The 21,617-nt window shown below is 40.1% G+C and overlaps 1 protein-coding gene across 1 annotated transcript in view; it reads right to left on the reverse strand.

Moving 5' to 3' along the window:
• The window catches only part of ASCC3 (activating signal cointegrator 1 complex subunit 3), a 234,161-nt gene that overhangs the window by 162,997 nt on the left and 49,547 nt on the right, over window positions 1-21,617 (reverse strand). Inside the window, exons 9-10 of the mRNA XM_081186537.1 lie at window positions 20,805-21,005; window positions 20,194-20,334 (exon numbers count right to left, since the gene is read on the reverse strand). Of these exons, the coding sequence (XP_081042663.1) occupies window positions 20,194-20,334; window positions 20,805-21,005 (342 nt within the window). The remainder of the gene's footprint in view (window positions 1-20,193; window positions 20,335-20,804; window positions 21,006-21,617) is intronic.

Below are 21,617 nucleotides of genomic sequence, written 5' to 3' on the forward strand. Positions count from 1 at the left end.
TCAAGCACATAAGAAGTATCAACACAATCCAAGGACACATTCTAGCCAGGCGTGGAGCAGGGTCAGTAAGAGGTATGGCCTGGGGAGAGGCCGAGAGGGCAGAATTCAGTCTCCACACTTTACGTTTCCCACGTTGCCTTAGCAAAACATTTCAGCTAAAACTTCTGAGTTATTCAAAAGCAGTGTTAGAAACTGAGATATGAAGGCTAGGAGCAAATGGCACCTTAAATCTAGGTTATGGGGGCAACAACGGAATGTCTAGGCGCACTTTTTTATAAGATGAAAATAAATGAACTGCATCTAAAATATCTGTTAATTTTTCACATGGTCTAGTCCTAACCCTGCTCACCCCCCCTAATATTCTTAAGAGGGTCTCTTCTCCAGTCTTCAGAAAGTAGCTGGAAGTGGGGAGGCAGAAAAAGGTCCTCCTTTCCTTCCATTTTGCAGTTTTAATGTGAAATCTTAGGCGCAGTACTGCACCCACAGCTTAGAAACTGCTTGTCCTAATGAAAGTCACTGCCACAAAATGCACCTAGAACAACGGGGTTTCGAACACTGTTCAAAAGAGCTTCCTTCACAAATAAAAAGAACTTTGCAGATGTGTAAGAGGCAGACATCCAAAGCAAAGTGTGGCAACACTATCATTCTGAGGCCAGCTTCTTGGTAGGTTTGGAAGGGAAGTAGATTTTAATCTGATTAAACATCCCCTCTCAAACAATGCAGATCTAAAAGACCACAGCCCCAACTAACTTAAAAACAGCTGAGATCTCTCAGTCTTATTTCTTATCTAAAAAGAACAGCAGCACTAATCCCTGAGAAAGCTGTGCACCTGGAACTTCTCTCACTGACGCATCATGCACTGACCTGCTCAGCTGGCCTTAGCATAGCACTGGAAATCCCTCTGTACCTTTTGGTAAGGAATCTAGCAGTCAAGCCTGTGGCTGGTAGACTGGCAAGTCCCCAGAGGACATTAAGGCCAACAAAACTTCATCACTTAATCAGGAAATTTCCTCCTACCATCCGATATATTTTGCCCTGCAAGGACTACATCTGAATAACACTTACTGGGCAGTGTGTGTAGTTAAAAGGATGATTGTATCCATAAACTTCTTTAAATATGCCACCATTTCTTGCATTAACACTGCAGGATTAATCATGTCCACCAGAAATTCAGAGTAACTTCCTAGATGTTCACTGCCTGGCACTTATTGCTGAGATTTGAGAGAAGTTATCTGTTGTATATTCGCATCCCTGTAGTAGAAGTGATAAATCACCAGACTGGAAATAATAAATCTGAGGTTTCAAGGACATGCAAAAAACATTACCTTCCTCGTTCTGTAACTAGAAAAGCCAACTGATACCCATTAAAGCAGGACTTCCTATATAACTTCAAATTCAAGAACTACCTTATAAATGGGAACAATTCTAATCAGGCTTCAGCTACTATACAGAAGGTACAGCTTTAGATGTTAAAAAAAGGAGGCAAATTCTCATGTAACTTAAAGGGGGGAAATATAATGAGCTTTTGTTTATTAGCTAATTTAGGACTGAATTTTTCTTGCTACACTTGAAAATGGTGCCTACTGGTTAAATAATTTATTCAATGTGGCCTTTATAATAGCAATAACTTCCCCAACCTGGTGCTCTCCACATGCTTTGGAGTACAACTTCCAGAGTTGCCAATGGTGAGATGTTTTTATTGTTTTATTACTTGTTGTTTGCTGCCCTGGGCTCCTTTGGGAGGAAGGGCCTGATATAACTGTTTTGCCAGTCAGCATACTGAAACGGAACATGGACACTATTATTCACTACCTATTGTTAATAGTCACTGGTAGCTTCCCTTATGTAACTGGCTAACTTTTAAAGAAAATTTTTCCATCACATATTTTGTGGTAGAAGACTATGTAAGTTGGTACTACTTTTTTGTTTCTGTTGTTGCCTTCTGCCAACCAATGTGAATGGATGTCCTGAAAGTTCAACTTCTAATGAAGTTGGTGCATGTATGCTTGCACACAGGCACACAGACAATTATACAAATCTTTCACATTATCACTCTACTGAAACCTAAGCATCTAATGTATTTACTGATACAACTGGGGGGTTATTTAAACATGGTCAAATTTTAAAACAAGCTTTAGTACAATCAGCTAAGTCTAAATGTTGTTTGAAAGGTGTAACGTGTGTTAATTTTCCATCCAGGATCCTGTAAAATGCGATGTGTATCTTTCTCCACACACAAGCATATGCAAGTGCACAGTCACCTATACTACTAAATGCCATACTATACCTATACTACTTTTACCTTTATACTGCTAAAGGTGCAGATAGGTAGCCGTGTTGGTCTGCCATAGTCAAAATAAAAAAATTCCTTCCAATAGCACCTTAAAGACCAACTAAGTTAGTTCTTGGTATGAGCTTTCGTGTACATGCACACTTCTTCAGATACACAGTGTATCTTCTTCAGTGTGTATCTGAAGAAGTGTGCATGCACACGAAAGCTCATACCAAGAACTAACTTAGTTGGTCTTTAAGGTGCTACTGGAAGGAATTTTTTTATTTTGACTGCTAAAGGTGGTAGTGGTTATTGTTTTGTTTGTTACCGTGTTATGTATTTTTTTGTTTTTATATTGCAACCTGCCTTGTGATCCTTGGATAAAAGGGTGGTATAGACATTTAATGAAAAAAATAAATTTAAATTTAAATTAGGAAACAAATAAATCTAAGGAAACCAGTTGGAGTTGCCCTACATTCTCTTTTAAATGTGTAGGCTGATCTAAATGAATCTATACAAAACAGAACCAGCGTGTGTGTGTTTAAAAAATAGAAGACAGCTAATAAATCTCTATGCTTATGCTATGTAACCTAATAAAACATTTATAGATGCTGCAACACTCTATATGTGGAAATAGAAGCAGAAATCTTCTGTTTTTGTCCACTTGTCAGGCAAATCCCTCTTTATCCAAACGAACCTTACTGAAAGTACTGTCACTGCCCTTATAGCCACGCCAGCTAACAATCTACCCTAACAATAGCTAACAATCTTGCTAAGATAGCTAACAACTTCCAAGAGGCATAAGATTCTTAGAGCTATTCTGCATTGGTGCTTTGGCTATGGTTGGATTCCAGGGATGGTTTGAAGGGACTTCAAAGTCAGAGTCAGACCACCGGTCAATTTAGCTGAGTTTTGTTTAACTGATTAGCAGCAGCTCATCCAGATTTCAAAGCACTTTTCCTAGTCCTACCTGCAGAGATTGGAACGGGGAGCATGTGCTCCATCACCGAACTTTGACCCTTCCCTATTAAATGCGGAAGTTTAATGCAGTAGAAAATGTGGTTTCCAATTATGTTAACTTTTAGACTGACTCGCCTGAGAAAATGAGAATAGCTAGTGACAAAAGAACAAATCAAAAGCCGAAAGCTACAGGCCAGCAGTCATAGCTAGTCAATTGTCCCTGCATCTCTCACAAGCAAGGGAAAAGGATTCATCCCCCGTCACCAGCATCTGGTTGCCTGATGTGGAAAAAGATGGACATGTTAGTCACATTAGACTCAGAGAATCGCAACAATACACTGTGTACAGGGAAGATACTGGCTTCTAAGTCTTTGTATGTAATGATGGCGGCCTTTAATGAACCCACTCTAATTCCAAATAGTGAGTGTACAACCAGCATTTATAAAATGCCATCATACCACTACAGATGTAACTTATTACCACTTTGAAATGAGCCATGTCAACCACGAAAATTAGCAGCTGTAATTTTCATAGAACATTAATTAGCAAACTGTGATGAAATATATTTAGCAAGGCATATTAAGAATTTAAAGGTGTGAAATGCTACAAACGCAAGCTACTTAGCTAATTTGCCAAAGCTAAACTGGTGCTGCTGCGATCACACACTTTCTTGTACGACAGCCCTGCTGTCACAATTTAAAATAAAACAGATGCATATTTTCTTCTTCTTCAGTTTTGAAGTATTTAGACACATTCGGCGCTAAGCGTAAAGCTCTTTTACGGCTGCATGTTGTAATTAAAAGTTGCTGATGGCACTCTAAATAACGACGTGAATTAAATGCGGAGTTCTGTATATTGTTATTCTGAAGACAGTGTGAACACATTGAGCACAGCTGCTGAGCAGTCTCCAGCATTGAATTTCAATAGGACTCTGACACAAACACCATTTAAACAAACTGAGGGAGAAAAACAGTGCCAGTGTCTGATGGACTGGACCCAAAGTTAGAAGAAGAGTGCATGTCTTGCTAGACAATGCTGTTCGTTTTCAGATTTATGACTAAGAATTTAGGCTCCTGTGAGGAAAGGAGAACAAACAGTCTGAAGATTTCCTCCTCTAAGTGCAGTTGTGTGAGTTGTTTCATCTCTGAGGCAAGATGAGTAGTTTACTGCTCATCTTGCCTAGAATTCTAACACTGTAACCCAATTGCCTTGTAGCACTAAGTGCCAAGGCATGGGGTGGATGAATGAGGGGCTGTTTGTTCCTCCCCGCTATTTGCTGCATAGGATAGTTGGAAAGCAGATTTGGGCAAGAGCAGGTGTGGCTAACATGCAGACATCCAGATGCTGTTTGAATCCAATGCCTATCAGTCCCAGCAAGTATGGCCAATATAGTCAGGGATAATGGGAGGCGTGCCGAGGAGAAGGAAAAATATATAAAGTCTGAAGAAGGGCCTTTTAAGCTTCAAACAGTTTAGAATTAGATTTAAAACATTGAGCTTCCAAAAGTGGGATATTGATTATGGTTGTAAGATACACTTTTCAGGTTACCTTCCCCAACCCACCCTCAGGATATGGTAAACCAGGGATAGGGAATTTATGGCCCTCCAGTTGTTAGACTACAACTTGCACCATTCCTAAGCACTGGAAATGCTGCCTAGAGATAATGGGAGCTGTGAGTCCAACATCTGGAGGGCCACATGTTTCCCATCCCTGTGACAAACTGTTAGGTCTTAAGCACACCCATGTCTACCACCCTACTCCAGTTTATTATTTCTTTTTGACATATTCAACATGGCACCTAGAGAAATTCTCAGTTCTTGACTGAGTAAATATGTTTCTACGTACTTGGGCAAGTCCTCAAAGTATTCAGAAATCTCTACATTCTCTTTCCAATTCAACTGTCTTTCTGGTAGGCACAAGACCACTACTAAAATTAGCCACTGGAATAAAGGGTTTTTAAAAATATTTGTATGTGGTGAGGGGAATCAACAACCCCAATCCAACTGTGTTTGCAAGAAAATATTCAAGTACAGTGGCACCTTGTGTTACGTACTTAATCCGTTCCGGAGTCCATTTGTAACAGGAAACCACTCGTAACATGCTGCCACACCGCTGGAGCACAACTTCCACTCGCATCCTGGGGCAAAAGTCGCAACAAGGGGCATCTACTTCTGGGTTAGTAGAGCTCGTAACCCACAGCATTCGTATGGGGGACGGTGCGTAACATGAGGAAGCAACTCCCTATTTTTGTGCAGCCAGCATGCATACAACCGCTGATGAGCACACAGTTTTTGGCACCACAACCGCTGATGAGCACACAGTTTTTGGCACCGCAATGGGGCAGGGATGGAATGGGGCAGGGGCACAACAGGCTTACACACGTTCTGTTGATGCGAGCGGTGCCTTGGAATGTAACCACCCACGTCAATAGGCAGTTGCCTGTATAACAACAAGGAGCTTGCCTAGAAATGCAAATCTCTGCTCACATTAATACATTCATCTAGGACAGGCATGTCCAACTCCCAAGAGACTGTGATCTACTCCCACTATAAAAAAACTGGCAGTAATCTACCCATTGGATTGACCAGAGATGTTGAGCTTTTTGGGGGGAAGGATGAGCCAAAGTTGATGAGCTTTTTAGGAGGAGGAAGAGCCAAAGTTGTTGAGCTTTTTTAGGGGGAGGTAGAGCCAATGTCATTGGGACCGAACAGGGACAGCCCATGATTGACCGGTATATCGCGATAAACCTGTTGGACATCCCTGATCTAGGAAATACAATTGGGGCAAAATGAGCAGTACAGTGAAGCTGGGTATATAGGTTGCCCATGGGAAGTGCACATTTCTATGCCACTAGCCCACACTGGGTTGGGATAATCATAATTATTTTTGTCATCTCTTCTTTCTTACAGTGACCATGGCAAGCTTCACAGATAGTCATAGCATATTCATTTCATGAAACTGGAAAACCATTTCATTTTTAAAGGAGTTTTAGAATACCTTTCTACAGCCATGGTTTCTATTCTCAATGAGCAGCACTGCAAAGAGTTTTCATTTATATCACTATTACACCACTTCAGTTCTCTCAGCACAGAAACAGCCAGGAAATAAAGTGTCACATTTGGTTAATGAATTGAAACTCATGCAAGACATTTCAATCTGGTTTTCGTATTAGGGCATGGCCAAATAGAAATGGGCTAACTGTCAATATTTTGACTGTCAACTTACATTTCTCTCTGTCCATGTAATTTCTTCCCACACCTTCTTCAGTGGTGCCCAGATTAGTATTAGGAACTACTCCAGAACTAGTTCCATCACTGGGTAAGCACAGAATAAATGCGTGCAGAAGTCCAAAACCGCTGGTCAATTAAAAAATTAATATCAGCTAACAAAAGTGCAACATTTAAGACTTTGGATACAGATATTTAGGTTCCAATCCTATGTCGTGTTACCTGGGACTGAGTCCCATTGAATGAGGTGGGACTTACTTCTCAGTATACCCTGGATTGCAATGCAAGAAAAAAGTATTGTAAAGGCTGCTACTGCTATGCTAAACCTTTGCCCATTTCCACCCGCTCCCCTGCCCCCAAGAATGCATTAACGGGAAGCATTTCACAAAAAAGCAAACCTAATTTGGCACACTGCCAGGACAACCTAGTGCTATAGTGCAACAGAAGAATGACCAATACCCATTTCCCAAAATGGGAACTTTTTTTGGCATGAAAAGTGACAGTCTTTCTGTAAAAAGCTATGGATCATTGCTACAGATTCTACATGACCATCTAGACAGTCTGAGGGTGCAAATCAACTGGACTGCAGGAGCGCACATGACCATCCCAGTATATTCAAGAGCAAAAATAAGCCTGATAGCACACTGAAGCTGTCTTTGCAGGAGTCCTAAAATTTCACTTAGTAACTACAAAATTCCTATATCCCATCTTTGAAATACACTATCTGGACAACTTACAATAAAGTGTTAAAATCATCATAAAGTTACTAATGCATTAAATTAAGTGAAAAACAGCACCCTTATAAAAGCAGCATCCACATACAGATCAACTGGAGTTAAAAAGTTAAAACCCCAGTGAAATAAAAAATGCATTTACCTCATGGTAGAAAGGCACCAGATTGCCAGGCTAGCATTCTCTGGGGAGAGAAATTTTAGAGCTGGGCATCAGCACAGAAAAGGCCTTCTCCCAGGTAGCCACCTGCCACATTTCAGATAGAGGGGGAGCCCACAAAAGAATACCTTGTGAAGTACAATGTGCTCATAATGGCTCTCTCCCGGTTAATCTAACAGCTGTATTCTGAATGGATCACTGAGACCAGCTATCTCTGTTCGAGCTGGAAAAAGTTGTTCCATGTCACTGAACATGTAACATGCTCACAGTAACATTACGACAGAAATATTTTTTAAAACAAAAACAAAAAAGATGTTGAAGCTCTCTTCATCCAGATATCCTCATAAAACCAGAAGTCAGGGAAGATGCTCACCCTCAATTTAAACCCATCAGTACAGAAAAAACCATGTCAAGATAACGGAGGATAGCAGAGTTTTCTTGTGACATCTCAACTATTGCATGCCAGAAGTGGGTGAAACCAGAAACTGTGGTGGATGTAGAACTAGAATAGTAAAGATGGTAACAAAATGTGACTCTGCTGAAGATGCAAAGTTATTTAACTGGGTATAAGCTTTAATAGTTTACCAACCAATTAAACTGATTAAGGCTTGCATCTATATTTGTATAATAATCAGCAAACATATCCAAAGATAAAAGGACATAAGGGAGCAGAGAGGAGAAAGTGCAAAGAAGGAAGGATAAGATGGGGGAAAGTCATCAGAATAAAGCATATTATGGTATACTGATAAAAAGCAGCATCAAAACAGTATTCCAGTACATTTTTCTAGGGTAAGTCTGTCTACACAAAGCACATTTTTAGCCTCCAGAACAAAAGAGGAGGAACAGCTTGTGTGCTTTGTGAAATCCAACACTTGTATTGTAAAATACATAATTAGCTTCTCAGTCTGCAAGTTTAAATAATGATTTAAATGTTTTAAACAGGATAGAAATTCCATATTATTATCCTGCTTTCTTTGCTCTAATTCATTTCACTAATCATGGTTATATCAACTCCAATACTCCAGTGTCAGCTTTGACTGATGCCAATAAGCTCCTTAATCAGGTATGACAACTTTCAGCTAGCGTGCCTCATTAGCACACAGCAATCCTGTTCATAATTTTCTCTTCCCCCCCACATTTCATTGCCCATTTTAACAGGAGATTCTGTCAAAGTGTGAGGTATAAATCAGGCATGGGGAACAACCAGGCTGCAGGCCAGATTAGGGCCATAAGCCACACACACCTGATGTCATACAGAGTTTCAGGTATGGCACAGGCATGACCCCCTGCTGAAAGTGAGGTATGCAGGTACCACCAATCAGTAGCATCTTCAAAACCCTTGGGCCTTTCGGGGGGGGGGCAGGAATAATTTTTATTAGTTTTCCAATATTTCCCCAATAATAGCCACATTATAAAATTATTACAAAACCCTTGTGCCTTTGCCTGCACAGCTTTATTTCAAACCATGTGACAATGTTCACCTACCAAAATGGCCCATGGGAGTTAGGGGAGGTGAGTAGCTGTCCCTCTGGCTAGATCAGATTCCCTACCCCTGTGTAGTGAAAGCTGATTGACAATTTGTTAAGAAAATATTCAATTCTGAAATATGAAAAAAAAATTGTGATATAAAGCAAAATGAAACAAAAACCAAGTGTTTTCCTTTTCCTGTACATCACAGGGACCTGACTGATTGTGATGGAACACACGCACAGCTAAGAAATCCGACCATCCTATTATCTGCCTTCACAGAGGGGATTCCTTACATCTAGGAAATGCATTTTGGCTTTCCAGCATGGTAGCTTATTGGCGGCCACATAGTGCAATTAAGTCTCCATCACATACTCTTCCTTCATTCTCTAGGGAGGAAGAGAATGTTTGTTCTATGACCATGATAGACTATTTGTCTCGCTCAGGCAGAGTGCTTCTCCATCGCCTGCTAACTTACTCTTTCAACCAGGATAACAGGGTTGAACTTAAAAATATTCTGCATCAACAGCACATGCTCTGCTCCTAAGCTGCAGTCCCGACCCACTGCTTTATTTCAGACCTAAGTTCTAGTACACAGAGTCAAACTACATGTTGCAAGACAATCATAGCGATCCAACCCCCCTGTTTGTAATGGGCTGGGAGTGTGTTGGGGATGGGGAGATATCTGCAATAAAGGATTGGCAGATATGTAAAATGCTTAACTGTTTTTAGTCAGTTTTGTTTGTTTGTGCCAACTGAGTTCAGAAATGCAAATTAAGCCCAGCTGGAGGATGAGCCTCTGAGAGCTAATTTCAGAGGAGACTTGGCAAGTGTAGGAGGGATTAAGCACTACCTTTTCCTGATCTGCCCCTAAAAACCCTGCCTCCATCCTGCCTGCGAATTTTACCACTTCAGCAAATGTGAACTAAGGGTCTCTTCCTTTGCATGCTGCAACATATGCAGGGAAAACAGTCCCTCTGCTTTCCCCCATCTTCTCCATAATGTAACATATGAATTAGCTCTATGGTTCTTTCATTCTCGAATATGACCCACTCATTCTTCATTAGAGACAAATCAGTGAAGGGGATTCATTCCTGCAAAATTACACCATTCCCAAAACACTAAGACCTCAAAGCCTTGGAAAATCAAACTGGTGTTGTGGTTGGTTTTTTAAAAAAACCCAACAACAATTCAGCAGATACACTCAAAACAAAATCAAAATACCTAAACAAAGGAAAAAATTGTGCAAGCAAAACAAGTGCCTCAGGGTTATATTCAGTTGGTATCGGATAGCTGACAGAATGTTATTTGATTCAGCATATTTGATTCAGGCTTGGGTCAGAAGAACAGGCATCAAGGTGATCATTGGTGCTTTCCCGACAAAAAACCTCTGCTCTCAATAGCTTGGGGACACTTCAGAACAGCAGGGAGATGATGCAGAAGATCACCTTCATCCTTGCTGCTGCTGCTTTGATTCAGCAGAGTCTTCCCATCAAGACCTTCTGAAAGCAAAGAAATGGCGGGAGGATGCAATCTGCAGAAACAGTGTTTAGACTACTTAGCTTTATAGAGGCTTTAGTTTCCCATTTAAACTTCCATCATGTAAAGATTGCACACATTTCTAATTTAAAAGCAGAAATCAAAATTAAAAGATTGCTGATTTCCCTACCTGCAAGTTGGTCAAACAGGGACTAAAATCATGCTGGGAACAACAGCGTTTTACTTTTAAGGCTTTTAGCATCTGAGAGGTAAAGATTAGTTTGTGCGTTTCAATTAAGCAGCTGAAGTAAATTCAATCTGATGGCTACTGAGTTGGCAAACAAAATTATTCTGCATGAATTTCAAAAGAAAGCCCAGTACACTAAACTGTTATAAAGTCATTTTGCATGCACTGATACTATGGTTATATATAAAATACCCAATTTGTTCTTCATTTCTGCTTTTAGATTAAATGTTAAGTACTATTGGATTCCTCGGTGTTGTTTCTTATTCTATATAATCATCACACTAAAAGACAGAATGTTTTTGTTTTTTAGAAAAAGAACAAAAAGAAAGCAAGCATTACTGTGTTCCTCCACTTCCATTTTGCCATCCCTCCCCTACTCTCCACATTTCTCACCATTCAAATCCATTTCTCTGCTCAAGAATATTCACTCAACAAGCACAGCTGTTATTCTGAAATCTTTACAGCTAAATCAAAGATAATTGGACTTCAGAGTACTTTTAAATTGTAGCCTAGGAAAAGAATCTAGCTTAATGCATCATTTGCATTACCTATAAAGACTGCTTTTCTATCCATTTAAATTTATAGTGCTTTTTGTATGGGGGGAGCACAAAAGAGTTATACAGTAGTTTTACAGATATGTGGATTTCTTTGCACAAAAGGGTTTTATGAGAAGCTATTAAATCTTGCAAAAGTAAAAAAAATCAATAACCAACTCTGGGAATTCTACAATGTTTAAAGTTATTAATACAAGTAATGAAATATTTCTCATAAGTGGGTCCTATTTGTTTTATGAACAGTATGTTGTAAAAATCATATTTGCACTCAACGCACAGTAAAAAGGGTCATCATTTGGTGAGATTTTTAAAAAACCCTAATGCAATCAAGCATTAACAGATTCACAAAGCAATTATATAAAGGGAAATTAGTAAAGCTTTATTGTTATAGCAGTTTAAAATGATACAGATCATTATGCCCAGTGTTTGCCTTAAAAAACAAATAATGTAATGTTGTAATTCTGGCATGAAGTTGCATACACTATCACCACTTTGCCACAGCAGTCAGTATACCATATCCTAAGCAGTTAATACGAGCATAGAAAGCCCTACAGCTGAACTGTTAGGTATTCCACATCTGTCTCTGTAAAAATATTATTAATAAGTCTAGTAGTAACAAGTTGGCCATTTATTAAACAACCACTAATTGCAATCATATCTGGCAAAACATTGCAAGGAGGGCAGCTAGTTATTCTTGTTATTGCTACTTTTCAAGGAGGAAAAAGGAATTCTGCCTTTAAATGCTTTCCACTAGCACCCAGAGCACTGAACTGGAAGCCGCTTTGGTGCGACTCTGCAAATGATCGCCAGAATGAGCATCTTTTAGTCCACAGGACAGGTGGTCTGCTATGCCTCTTCTCATCTTGCTCTTCTGCTTCATTTCCCACCAGATGACGCGCCCTCTTGGGGCAAGGTCTCTCTCTTTTTTATGTGGAAAGCAGAACAGGTTTTAGAAATTCAAATTGAAGTTTGAGATAGTAAGCAGTTACAAGACAAAAGGCTTCAAAGTGAAAAACATTTTAAAACTTTGTGAGGCAGGTGCACTTGCTAAATAGCTTATTCAAAGCATTGCCAGTGGTTGACATCTGCAGTCTCAATGCTGTGTTGTGGAGGGCAATAGGAAATCACCGCTCTGATTTCCCAAATCCTGCAGCAATCCTACAGCAGCACCATACAAAAAGCATGACAAGGACTATTTGTAAGCCAGAGATAATAGAATCATGAATTTTGAAGCAAAAGGTTTTCCCAGCATCTTCCTAAAGGTTCTCTTTCCATTTATGAAGCCTGACTCTGAAAAAAATAACCTTAACAGATTTTGATTTTGCATTAATATAAACATTTAATAAGGTTTTAAAAATAAAAAATACTTATCGGATGATGAAATGTCACTACAAAATGTTTGCCTGCATGAATTAATACAAGACTATTAGTGTGTTATCATCACGTTTTACAAATATTAAATCACATCTAAAACTGACTAGGTAAACTTTCAGAGCAGGGATGGGGAGCTATTCCGGTGATGTTGGACTTCCAGCAATCATCAGCTGCAGTCAGCACGGCCAGTAATGAGGGTGACAGACGTAGTACAGAAATATTCAGAAGACCACACATTCCTCATTCCTGATTTCGGGGAAGTGTCACTAACCTAATCTAATGTACTGTGTGCTTTATTTGAAATTCACCCTGAATTCACTATAAACATTCTTTAACCAATGTGGAGATGAAGAAAAGGTGGATGAAAGGTTTGTAGACAAAAACATTGCTAGCTTGGGATATACTGAATTGAAAAGTAAATCATTTCACCTTTTTTATTTTACAAAACATTAGCTCTTCTACAGCATCATATATTGGATTAACAACTACAAGAATTAAGAAACACATTTTGTTCACCTGCAGGTGACACTGTTGGACCAGTCCATGAAAACACATAAGCAACAAGCAGTAAATAACCTTTTCAGCGTGCTCAACTGTTTTGGATTGATGAGGGATCCAAAGAAAAACATTATTTCTTCTTTTTATGTTAGCCCTTTAAAGTTGTACAACAATAAACCTCAGCATAGCTATTAATTTAACTATTTCATTTTTAGGCCTACTAACACTGATTTTTTTCAGACAGTGAGTAAAATAAATGGAAGAGTGTGCATACTTGAAACTAAATCTTCTAAGCAAAAAGCCTGCTTCAATCAACCAGAACATATATAGTTTTGAAATAAAAAAGCCTTTATTCTAAAAGGGGATTAAACAATTTTGTCATTTAAAAAGTAGGAGAGGGTTCACAAGGAAAGGAGGCAGAATGAAATCAACATACTTTAAAAAAGGAAAGTCATTTTTTTGCAATATTAGATTTAAATTACCATTAGTAATTTAAAAATAATAAAATATATACCGTATTTTTCGCTCTATAAGACACACCAGACCATAAAACGCACCTAGTTTTTGAAGAAGGAAAACAAGAAAAAAAAATTCTGAATCCCAGAAGCCAGAACAACAAGAGGGATCGCTGTGCAGCAAAGGCAGCGATCCCTTTCGCTGTTCTGGCTTCTGGGATAGCTGCACAGCCTGCATTCGCTCCATAAGACGCACACACATTTCCTTTTTAGGAGGAAAAAAGTGAGTCTTATAGAGCAAAAAAACCTGTACTACCTTTCCCAAAATTCAAGGCGCCGTACTCTGCTCTTATTTAGCACTTACTGAACGTTCACATTTCTTTGTATAAATCACCTCCCTCCCCTCTATCGTCCCAGTCCAAATTAGGACCCCTTGGCTGCCATTTAAAAGGAGGAGAAATGTAGTTGTGGCCACAAATCTAACACACCGTCTAGCTGGGGTTTGAGTAGCATTAGAAAGTAGTTGCATGTTACAAAGGGCTAATCAGGAGAACGAGCATGCTTGCAGAATGGTACAGATGACTGTTTTGCGAAGTGCTTACTTGAATACGCTGGTAACTAGTAATCTGCCATCATCACCTGTTAGTGTGTCACAAGCAGGAACCTTGAAAGTTGCCTTATATTAGGCTTGTCTACCTGTCCATCGGAACCAGTACAGTGGTACCTCGGGTTAAGAACTTAATTCGTTCTGGAGGTCTGTTCTTGTTCTTAACCTGAGGTACCACTTTAGCTAATGGGGCCTCCCGCTGCCAAGCAATTTCTGTTCTCATCCTGAAGCAAAGTTCTTAACCCGAGGTACTATTTCTGGGTTAGTGGAGTCTGTAACCTGAAGCGTCTGTAACCCGAGGTACCACTGTATTGCCTGTTAGGACTGTCAGTGGTTCTCCAAGTTCTAGTCAATCCTTTTGCCTTGAGAAACCATGGACTGTATCTGGGACCAGCTGCAACGGAATGCATGAGCTCTACCACTTAGCTGCCCAGGTATAATGGTATTCCATATGACAAAGTGATACAGAAAACCCACCAAGAGTGCATGCAGAGGGTAGAACTCAGCACAGTGCGAAGTGGGGCATGAGTGTGGGGAATGAGGTCCAGTCACACAATATGACTTCCTCCTTCTCTTGCCCCTCACACCACCTAAAACTGTTCTGGGTTTCCCCTCAAACCCCCAGAACATTTTTTTGAGGGGGGGAGGATGGGGGGGGGGAGAAGAGAGGGAGAAAGTTAGGTTGTGCAAGCAGACCTCATTTTGTGCATGGAACAACTAGTTGAATCCTGCCTCGAGCTCTTTGTGCAATGAATCAAGCATAAAAATGTTTAGATGTTGCGGTCTGAATGACATCTGGCATCTGAATGACATCTGACATCTTCTTTGTGAGAAGATGGGATGGGCAAGGGAGTAGATAGTGTTGGAGTTCTGCCCTAAAGACTGGGGGCAGGATTCCCCATATGTGTTCCATGAGCATGAGGCATGCTGGGTCTGCTTGCACAATGGGACTTTCATGCCGTCCTCCCCCTCACCCCCTGAAATAGCCAATAGGGAGGCCCAGAAGAACCTCCAGAACAGCATGCAGGGGGAGGAGAGCGGGGATCATTCTATCTGGCAAGCTGCAATCCTTGGACAGATGGAAGGTTCATAAGAGCACTGCTGAATGCCTCCCAAAATATACAATCAAGTGGGATGTAACACTTTATTCTGGGGCACATAAACCACTCTACTATAAAGATAAAGCCATAAAGGGAGAACACAGTGTGAAATAAGGAAGACTTCAGATTATAAAAATGATTGCATATGAAAAGGATGTTCAGCTCCCTATGGAGAGCTAGACGTTTTTCCTAAGTATCTTCAGCCTCGAACACCACTACCAACCTTTGGGTACATTGTGCTACATTTGAAAAAAGACACAGACATTTTTATATTTCCATTTGTAGTTCGTTTAAGGGGGGACAAGAATCTAATTTTAAATAGGGCATGCCTTTCTACCTTGTGAATAAAAGAAATTACTTTCAGCATAGCTGTGCCACTGAGAAATGCTGCAAGAGATTTATCAGCAAAGGAGCAAGGCTTCCTCTTTATTAGCAATAGCTTCTTGATGTATTCTGGTATTGCTACAGGTCCCTGCCCAAATGTCGATCAAAGGCAAATATTCTGATCCCGAAGCTCTGTGGGTGGGCAAAACGCTCAGCATTGGGGGTTTTCTCCATCTAGTTATGATGGAAGAAAATACAAGTATTATAACAACTGCTTTTTCTTTTCAGATGTAACATTTTTAATGGGGAACTTTTCTTGGTAATGTCGGGGTCTTCAGAGGACCTCCTGTGATTCCAGCTGCTCCTATTTGTGTTCAAAAGCCATTATTCCAAAAGGTCTCACATGTAAAAAAAAATAAAATAAGCTGGTCCTAAAAACAGCAAACATTAAGAAACCAGGCCACCCCAGTTGTACTGTCCTCACTATGACAGAGCAGAACTGTGATGCTGATGTGTGGAATGGTTTTTTGGTATGCGTGTTTGTGTGTGTGTGAATATGTGCGATATATGTATATAGTATTTTAATTAAAACAGACCTTTAATACTAGAAAAGGATACCCATAGACTCCACAAAGTGTCTGTTCGGCCTATCACCCAGTTATGAAGGCTGCACATCAGTGGTACTGGGTTTCTCTCTTTCATTCCGCCATTAAAAAAAAAACAGTATTTTTTTTTAAAAAAAAAATACTGCCAGGTGGTAGGTAGAAAAGGGGTGAGGAATCACAGAGTATGAATTAAAGACAGAGGTGAGCCATGGGAGGATACACATATCTGGCTCCATCTCGTGTAGCATTTAGGAACCAATGGCCCTTTAAAAATTGCAAGTGAAGCAGCAGTCATCAGGAGAAGGAATGTCAGAGTGAGCAGAACAGCAGCTGGGCAACCAACAACCTGAGTAATTAGCAATTCCAAATGGAGACTATACTGACTGAAAATACAGAGATTTTGTCACACATACTTAATAACTAAAAGTAAAATAAATAATAAAATTATTATAATCACAATTATTGTATTTCCAGAAGTGAAGCCATGTTTGTCTGTTTCAGTTTAAGTTATAATACATTTGTTAGACTTTAAAGTGCCACAAAAATACTCTTAGTGTTACATTATATACTAGCAGGGAGTGCCCAGCCCTGCATAGTATCCTTAAAAACAGGGGGGGAAATGTGATTTTTAAGTGGGTAGTGCACTTTGTGAGTTTGAACCAATCACGTCAAAAATCAGGTAAAATCAAGAGTCACCTTTTGGTCCGCCATCTTGGTTCAAAATGGCACCTGACACTCAAACATTATGGGAAACTGCTGTGCACATCTGTGGAAGCCCTCGTGTCAAGTTTGGCGATGATATCCCATCTGCATAGGCAGATAAGCCTATACCAAAAAACAGGCCAAACAAAAATGGGAGCTGTGCCAAAAACTGTTCTCTCTGACGAAGGCAGGAAGACACCTCGGAAGTGAGGAATTCTAGCCCTTCCCCACACACTTTTGCTTACCTAAAGCTGGTTGTTACCCTCCCCTTGAAGGGAAAAACTGCATTGTTCCCTCTCCTGTCAGGATCATTTGCCACTGGACAGAAAAGCCATCATAGCTGAAGTGTCTGAAGTCCATCAGCGGGCAAACCCATCAGGGTGCTAATCCATACAGCTCAAAAAGTCCTGATATCATTTGCCACCCTCAGGGCTACTTGCTCTGTTCAGCTGTGACACGTCCGTTGTCTGCTTCACTTCTTTCTACTGCACTGTCATCACAAAAGCAATCCATCTACTAATATTTGAAATGGCAGTCTGCTTGCCCCTCCAAGCTATTTCGCCATTCCAGAAAAGCAACACTGCACGCGTAACTGGAAAAGTGCCCACTTCACTGAAATATTAGCTTACATAAACAAGTTGTATTTTCGCAAAGTAATAAACCAGTTATATGTAGGAGTTGTGCTACCGACTCTCATTATGGATTTATTAACGTCTCTGTCTCAGAGTTTCAAACATTACCTAACATAATAAACCACATCAACATCTGTCTCACAAGTGTGCTTACCACAAATCTGGTTAAAATAGACATTAATGCTGCTCAGATCTTTACAGAAAACCTCTATAAAGGAGCTTCAGGAAACTAATTCGCCCACTCTCCACCTTTTCTAGTATGTGGGGAGACAATATGTAAACAGACAGTCCCTGCTGGGTTCTGCTGTGCACAAAGAACTGTGAGTGAACAAAGGCAGCCACACTGACTTAAAGTGTCTGTTCACCATAATAGATTTTTTGTGCACCCACGTATCCACTGCATGTGGCACTTTTCCAGTTACTGGAATTGGGCTCTTCTTGCTTATCCAGAGCTCTGTGTGCACATCGCAGCCTCTACATCTGAGCCTAGAGTTTCTGGTTTAGGGCTAGAAATCAGAGCTGGGGTAAAAAAAAGATAAGAGACATTTTGAAAACACTTAAGTGCTTCAAATACACAGTTCCATTGCAACAATCCTTACAAAACTCGTTTAGCTAGGTCAGTATTAAATCCCTATGTTGCGTATGGAGGCCGCGGTGGGTAGGTTGTCGAAAATGTGTGTTTAATTTGTGCGATTTCAGCTGGCCAGCTGCCAAACATGTAAAGCTGGGATTGAGCAAGTTAACTATATACAAGTTGCAAGTTGACCTGTACACAAATAGATGACAATTCAGTATCTGTTTGAAGGAAAGAAACAGAAAGGCTGCAGAGAGATAAGAGCAGGTTATACATAACAGCACAGTGCCCCTGATGACTGACATGACTGACATCACCAAAATAAACTGGCCCACATCTTAAAATGAGTTTCTGCTCTCTGTCCTGACACTGATTAAAAACTCAGGTGATACTTAGGGTCTTCTCAGAGATGGTGCCACAGTTTTGCAAAACCCTCTTTGGTGAAATTTAACAAGATCTCTCCTGTCTCACTTTCAGCCAGAGTGCTAATATGATGGTGATGATGATGATTTAGGCATGCTTTCAGCATGAACTCTTGGACATCCCATGAAGCTCAGTATTGAAAGATTCAGTACACAGCGCATAGCTCAACTATGGGATTCACCGCTACAAGAGGCAGTAATGGTCAACAACTGGAATGGCTTTAAACAAGGATCAGACAAATTCACGAAGGATAATCAATGGATAGGACGCGGGTGGCGCTGTGGATTAAACCACAAAGCCTAGGACTTGCTGATCAGAAAGTCAGAGGTTTGAATCCCCGCGACGGGGTGAGCTCCCGTTGCTCGGTCCCTGCTCCTGCCAACCTAGCAGTTCGAAAGCACATCAAAGTGCAAGTAGATAAATAGGTACTGCTCCGGCGAGATGAGCGCCGCAACCCCAGAGTCGGCCACGACTGGACCTAATGGTCAGGGGTCCCTTTACCTTTAATCAATGGATATAAATAGCTCTTAATGGCTACTAGCCACAAATGGCTGCCTCCCTGGTTGGAAGCAGCATGCTTCTGAACATCTGTTGCTAGGGAACACAAATGGGGAGCCTGTACTCAGGTCCCGCCTATGAGTTTCCTGTGGGTATTTGGTTGAGCACAATGAGAAAAGCAAGCCAGACTACGTGGGCCTTTGGCTTGATCCATCAGGGCTCTTCTTATGCTACACAGAAGCTGAAAGCTCCATTTGTGTATCACTAGATCCATTCTCTTCTCTCTCAGATCTGCAAGCGGTAAGAGCACCGATACTGGTGCCATGGCATAAAACAGTTTTTCAGAGTCATCCAAGAGACGCTAAGGCCATTTGGAAGTTCATATGGAGTTGGTTTCCCAATAAAAGTATCAGTAAATAAGAACAAGTTTCACTGGATGACTTATTTCTTCATCACTACTGTTTATGCCTTGCCATTTGAAAGCATGCATACAGCGGAGTGGCGTGTGTGATCTCTGCTCATTCAAGGCACTGGTGAAATGCAAAAGGCTTGACTAGCACAATGCATGGACTTTCTTTTTTCTTTTTTCTTTTTTATAAATTTTATTTTCCAATTTTGGATTTCCCCCCCAGAGACATACAAATACAAAACTTCCCAATAAACATAACTATTTTGACTCTACCCCTTTTGCAGTTTCTTATCATTTTTAACACTGTGTTTCCTACGTTGTTCGATTTATTAGCTATTTCCTGATTTTTCTTTAACGTTGCATTTAACTTCTTGCTTTACGTAAATCCTGCTAACGAGTTTAAATGTATACAAAAACTTTTCAAAATAAAAAAAATTCCTTCCAGTAGCACCTTAAAGACCAACTAAGTTAGTTCTTGGTATGAGCTTTCGTGTGCATGCACACTTCTTCAGATACCTGAAGAAGGTATCTGAAGAAGTGTGCATGCACACGAAAGCTCATACCAAGAACTAACTTAGTTGGTCTTTAAGGTGCTACTGGAAGGAATTTTTTTATTTTGACTATGGCAGACCAACGCGGCTACCTATCTACTACAAAAACTTTTCAGATATTCCACAAATGTTTCCCTCTATGCATGGACTTTCAAGGCAGCTTAGAATGTTTCCCACCATCTTCTGCAGCAGGTAGCTTTGCAGAAAAGCTACCCTGATGGCAGTAAGTTTGAAAAATCACTGCTTTAATTCATGAATCAAGAATATTTCATTGTTTTGTTAAAGCACATTTATACACTACTGCTTGCATCCATCAATATATTTATGTTTGTCATGTAGCATACCTGGGTTCGTAGAATCTCACTTTTCGACAACTGCATATCACCAGTCAGCTCTTTCACTGTGATGCCTAGTGGCTCCAGCCGCTTACTGAAGTAATTTGTCATCTCAGCTGCCAATGCCTTCATAGGAGCAACATAAACAATCTGTACCAAAAAGGACACCAGTTTGATAAATGAGCAAAGTGTACAAGACTGTTGGTTTTGCAGCAACTGATACAAATCACAATTTATTGTGAAATATTATACCTAGCACTTACAGCAACGGGGGGAAAACTTAATAGTGGTATATGGAAAGTGGTTATCGGTGCTGGATAAGTGTGCAGCTTTTTAAAAGACAATAGATTTTGTTTACACGGGCTTATCATTTTGAAAATTGGTTCTGCATCAAAGCTAAATATATTTTCAAAGCTTTTCACATGGGTAATAAGATTTTCAGAACAGAAAAAGGAATTACATAACAGAGATGAAGTAAATCAACAGGCTCCATCTCCGTGTGACTTGGGGAAAACACAATGTCCTTGAAAACTTCTTGAATCCATATAAATGTGCACAACTCTATAATGGGCTTTATCTTACAAGTTATAAAGCTGTCCTGCAGTTCATTAAATTCCTACCTTAAACTCGTCCTTTTTGATGACTCCTTGCTGAACATGCTGACGGATTTCATGCAAAACTGTTAACATGGCAATGTTAGTCTTTCCAGCCCCAGTGGGCGCACAGATTAGCATGTTTTCATTTGTATTGTAGGCAGTTTCAAACACTATGGACTGGATTCGATTTAACCTTTTCATGCCCTTGAAAGCAAGTTGCCCAATCTGCAATAGAAGTCCAGAAAAGAAAAGAAGCATTCAACTAAATGATTAAAACAGTTGCTGTTGACAAGGACTAAAGTGTACATTTCTCTCTAACTTTAATATGTCCAGTTCATCGTTATGAACTACACCAGGGTGGAGAACCAATGGCCCTCTAAATGGCTCCCATCAGCCCCACCCAGCATAGCCAACAGCCAGGGATTATGAGAGTTATATTATTTGTCCAACTTTTATTTATTTTGACTACTTATGTATTTCTTACCTGCAGTTGATTCTATTTGGTTTACATCAAGGTCAACAAATGCAATCAAGATAAAAAAGGTAAAAATAAACTATAAAAGCAGAAATTACTTTAATTGCTCGCTCGAATAAAAGTCTTCAGCTGTAGTCACAACAACATCTGGAGGGCCCCAGTTTCTATCCCTAGACTACATCACACCTAACATTCAACTAACTGAAAAGCATAGTTTCACATTTATCCATTCCCTTCTTCACTTTTTTGCTCCTCAGGTCCTCTTAGCTGTCATCACCTGCCAACTTTCTTTCCACTTCACTACTAAAAATAAACATTTCTCACAACTTTTCCCTCAGTCACACTTCGTCTCCTTTCAAGTT

This window comes from Podarcis bocagei (genome assembly GCF_964188305.1).
Source record: "Podarcis bocagei genome assembly, chromosome: 3".
In the NCBI taxonomy this organism is placed as follows: Eukaryota; Metazoa; Chordata; class Lepidosauria; order Squamata; family Lacertidae; genus Podarcis; species Podarcis bocagei.